General features: G+C 42.9%; 1 protein-coding gene across 2 annotated transcripts in view; it reads right to left on the bottom strand.

Moving 5' to 3' along the window:
• Positions 1–733: 733 nt before the first annotated feature.
• RGS17 (regulator of G protein signaling 17) overlaps positions 734–4,464 on the bottom strand; it is a 55,059-nt gene continuing 51,328 nt past the window's right edge. For both annotated transcript variants that reach the window (XM_006024828.1, XM_006024829.1), the window contains exon 5: positions 734–922. In XM_006024828.1, coding sequence (XP_006024890.1) covers positions 734–922 — 189 coding nt within the window. The remainder of the gene's footprint in view (positions 923–4,464) is intronic.

Raw genomic sequence — 4,464 nt, 5'->3', positions numbered from 1 at the left:
AATTGGTTTGTGCTTTTTTTCCCCCGACATTGCAGACTCTGTAACGAAAATGCCACAGTTTTGGCAGTGAACAACCAGAGGAATCCCCTACTTTGTTTTATTTTAAATAAACAGTGATAAATAGCTCTTTTTCCTGTACAGAAATAGTGGCTTCAAAAAGTCAGTGTATTGTACTCAGTAGAGCATGTTGAATAATGCTACACCTTAAAAATTGGCTTTTTTCAGTATTAGTGATGTTAAAAAAAATGCAAGCCTCCTTCTGGTTTGCTGTAATTATTTCTATGTACCATAAGACTGTATTGCACAAAAAGTTTTTTTTTAAATACAGATATAATTTATGTTATTGGATTAAATATTGCAACAACTAAGTGGTAAGTGAAGCAGTTTTACCTTGCACATGCAGTGTGAGGATACACAAGGAGACTGTTCATAAAACTACAAATACATCATTGCAATCTTGACTGCAGTTAAGCGAAAGGAGTGTGAAACAAATGTATTTTGGCAAATCCATTGTTCCCCTCCCCTGGCAAACTCAAGCAGAGGAACTTAGTAAAAATGTAGACAGAGACCATAATATGTATTTGTTTTCTTCACAGTAGCCTGAGTAGTGCTAAACTGTAGTTCTCCAGGAACTCAGCTCCAGATGTTATTATCCTACTTTTATTCACCCCCATCCAATTCCTGCTTCCTACTCCCCCCCCCTCCAAAAAAGCTAAAAAAAAAAAAATTAGAACTAAGTTTCAGAAATAGAGCCTGTAATACTTTCAATGAGAGACTTATAAATCTGAGAGTTCAAAAACCTTGGAAAAGAGTCTCTGTGCATTAAGGTGTATATCTGAAGTTGGGCATCTTCATACATATGAGGATTTGGATCCAACAAGTTCCTGTTGATCACTTCTCGGACCCGAGAGTCGAGACTAACCTGAAGAGAGTATAAAATGTCTGTTAAACAACAACTTTGGATGTAGCTTTATAAGCATCTATGTTTCATAGACTTCCCAACAAAACATAATCCAAAACGCATCAAGAGTTTATCAGTTTGCTTTTTCAGATGTGTTCTATGTTAGCATAATCTGTTTCTTCAAAAGTCAACATGAAAAGCATGGACAAAACCATCCAAGCCTACCAAACACTCTTTGGTTCACCTGAGTCTTTAATTGCACTCTCTTATGAAATCAGTATTGCTAATGCATGATTTTTAGCATTGTTCTTAAAGTCTATGCTTCGGGAATGTGAAAAGCTTAGGTCTTTCTTTTATATAATGTAAATATATATAAAAGAAAGAGCTATTTTTTTCACATTCCCAATGCGTAGACTTTAAGAACAATGCCAAAAATCATGAGTTGGTAAAAATGCAAAATAAAGATTCACCTCTAGCACTGACCAAACAGTGCAGTTAACAGAAGCTATGCTGTAACATGGATTTCCCCGTACATTTCTTTTTATGCTGATCATTTTGCTTAGATCTACAAATATTTGTAGATATTGCTTAGTAGGGGATACTGAGATGACTCTCATTAATCAGCTGAAATCTTCTTTCCTTGTTTTTTGTAGTTCAGTTTTTTTAAGCTTTCCTCTTACCATCCTCAAGTTACTGTACTACCATTCTGGGTTTGTTTGTTTTTTTTTTTTGGGGGGGGGGGGGAGAAGGGGAAAGGGAGGGTGCAACAGAGCTACCCCAGGGCTGTGCTCTGAACATGTTCATTTGGTTGGTGGGTTACGAGCAGATAAATGTTCCTGGGACCCAATTTGCAATCGTGCAGATACACCAGGAATGTGATCTAAGTAAGTTGCAGGGAAGGGCTAGTGAGCCCATGGGTGGGTTGGCGGGTCTGAGAGGGGGCTTGGTGGGTTGGGGGGGGCTGTATGTCTTGCGGTTGGGGGTTGAGGGGCTACAAATAACCTGGTCAAGGTGAAGGAGGGGGTTAGGAAAAGTACAGCCAAGGGGTCCTAGTCCCAGTCCCAGAGCTGCACTCTGAATGTGTGCACATATTCAATAGACTAGGTTAGCCCGTGCCCGATCTAAATTAGTGCACCTCTCAGGTGAACTAAATTAGATTGGCTCAGCCATTTTTTTTGCCCAATCTAACCTCCCTACCCCTGGCCCAGAATATATGCAAGATCAACACTTACATTGCCCTAACCCTAGTTAGGTCAATTTAAGTGTAAGGTGAACTAAAATCAGGCCTGCCATTTTTTTGCCAGATCTAAGCTTCCCACATGTATGCACAGTTCATCACTTAGATCCACCTAACCCATGTTAGGTGGATCTAAGTGTAATATCTGCATGTACCCATAATAATGAATTAACCAACAAATTGAATAAACAAAGCCCCCATGCACATGGTAAAAATGCTGTGGTGGCTCTTACTGAAATTATGAAGTCAAGAGCACTGTTCAAGGCAAGTATGAATTGTAACACAATGTTTATTAACAAGCACACCTACACACTCTTAAAATAACACCAGTAGGTTGAGATTAATTATTAGTACTGGTGTTCAGGTTATGAATACAGGCTTTCAGGTTAATGAATTGTTATCCAGGCCAAAAAGGGGTCTTTTTTTACACAGGCATAACTAGAAGATTCTGTGCCATGGGCTCCAGCCCCACATGGGGCAGAATCTAACCTGCTTTGGGGACTCAAAAAAATCCCTAGGGGGCGCATCACACAAGACACTTACTGCATAGCTGACTAATTAACTGCACAGTAAACATTTCAGCGTCTATACAGTGCGCCCCTCTTAGGGCACACAAAACTAATAAACTCTGCAGTAAAGCTATCTTGCTGCAAAGTTTTTTCCATATAAAGCAGTGCACATGTAGACAATGAGCTGGCTGGTTGGGGCAAAAGGGTGCTTCAGCACAAGGGCTGCCTGCCAGCTAGTCCTGTGCTGAAACATCTTCATGCCCCAGCCAGACCTGCAGTACACCGAGCATGGCTGGAACAGCCCCAGGCTGGCAGGCTGACCCCCGGGGCCCCTGGCCTAGCTGGGGCTGGTGCAACCCAGCTCAGTGTGCTGTGCTGTTGGCACATGTGTAAACTGCACACGTGGGAGCTTCTCAGGAGCAATAATTTGTGGAGCAATAAGCTCCTCAGTTTATTGTTTCCCCCTAATAGTATGTGCAGATGTGTCCAGCTGCTATTTCTGTAGTGTGGTCAAAGGTGTAGGGTGTAGCCGTGTTGGTCTAAGGACATAGGCAGACATGGTTCTTTGGGTGAATCTGATATCTTTTATTAGACCAACTTAAATAGTTGAAAAAAACCACAATTTTTTAGCAAGCTTTCAGGTTTAATAACTCTTTGTCAGGCTGAGGGAGCCTCTACAGTTGATGTGTGCTCTTCCTGGATGGAATAAATAGTAAAGAAGCCAGAGGTTGGGCTGGGTATTGTCCAAAGAACTATGTTTAGTTCATAAAATCCCCAAATCAGCAAGGAGAAACAGTAAATGTTTTGAGTGCTTTGCGTCCGAAAGTTTATCAAACTCTATTCCAGTCATACAGTTGGTCCAATAAAATGTATCACCCATAACAATCCATTTCTTTAGCATTATTCCTAGACCATCACAGCCTACAACACTTTAACATAGGGTTGGGTAAAATATGGCCGATGGACCGGATTCAGCCCACCAACAGATTCAATCCAGCTCACGGGTGGATGGCTGCCAACTCACTGCATCTGGTCTGAGGGTGGCTGGTGGCTCCAGCCTTTGATGTGGTGACAACAGCTGTGGACCCAAGTGAGGCTTCTGTCATAGCAGGTGGACAGTAGTGTCAGCTGTGGACCCGAGCAGGGCTTCTGCTGCAGTGGGCAGTCAATGGCATCAACTGTGTATGCTGACAGCAGGTTCAGGACCCTGGACACGGAAGCTGGGTCCATAGCTGATACCACTGCCCTCTTGGCATGGTGGAAGCTCCTGCCCAGAGCTCTGACCCAGAACCTGCTGACAATGTCAGCTGTGGACCCAGGCAGGAACTGCTGCCACACTGGGCAGGCATCAGCTATGGACACGGCTGGAAGGTCCTGTGTCAGGGCTCTGGAAGCTGCTGGCTGCACTCACAGCTGACACTGCCAGCTGCCCAACAAGGCAGAAGTTCCTGCCTGGAACCACAGCTGAGCATAAGGGCTTGTGGCAAACTACAGCTCTGGCTGGGTTCAGCAAGGTGGGGAAGGGAGACGGAGAGATGGAGAAACAGAGACAGAGAAAAGAGACAAACAGAGAGAAAAAAGAGAGGGATATGGTCCTCGACAGGCTCCCTAAACTCATTAAGTGGCCCTTCAGCCAAAATAATTGCCTACCCCTACTCTAACACAACTAAAATTGCTGCATTTATTTAGATAATGTAATGGTGCTATACTTATTTTTTGTACTTTAATAACAGGTTGGTTTATAAGCAGATATAGGTGATGTAAGTACACGGGCTGTGTTTAAAGAAGTTTCTTCTGGGAAGAACTGCATATGGTTT

Source organism: Alligator sinensis, unplaced genomic scaffold (assembly GCF_000455745.1).
Source record: "Alligator sinensis unplaced genomic scaffold, ASM45574v1 scaffold1177_1, whole genome shotgun sequence".
Classification (NCBI taxonomy): Eukaryota; Metazoa; Chordata; order Crocodylia; family Alligatoridae; genus Alligator; species Alligator sinensis.
This window is presented reverse-complemented; position numbering and strand designations above follow the sequence as displayed.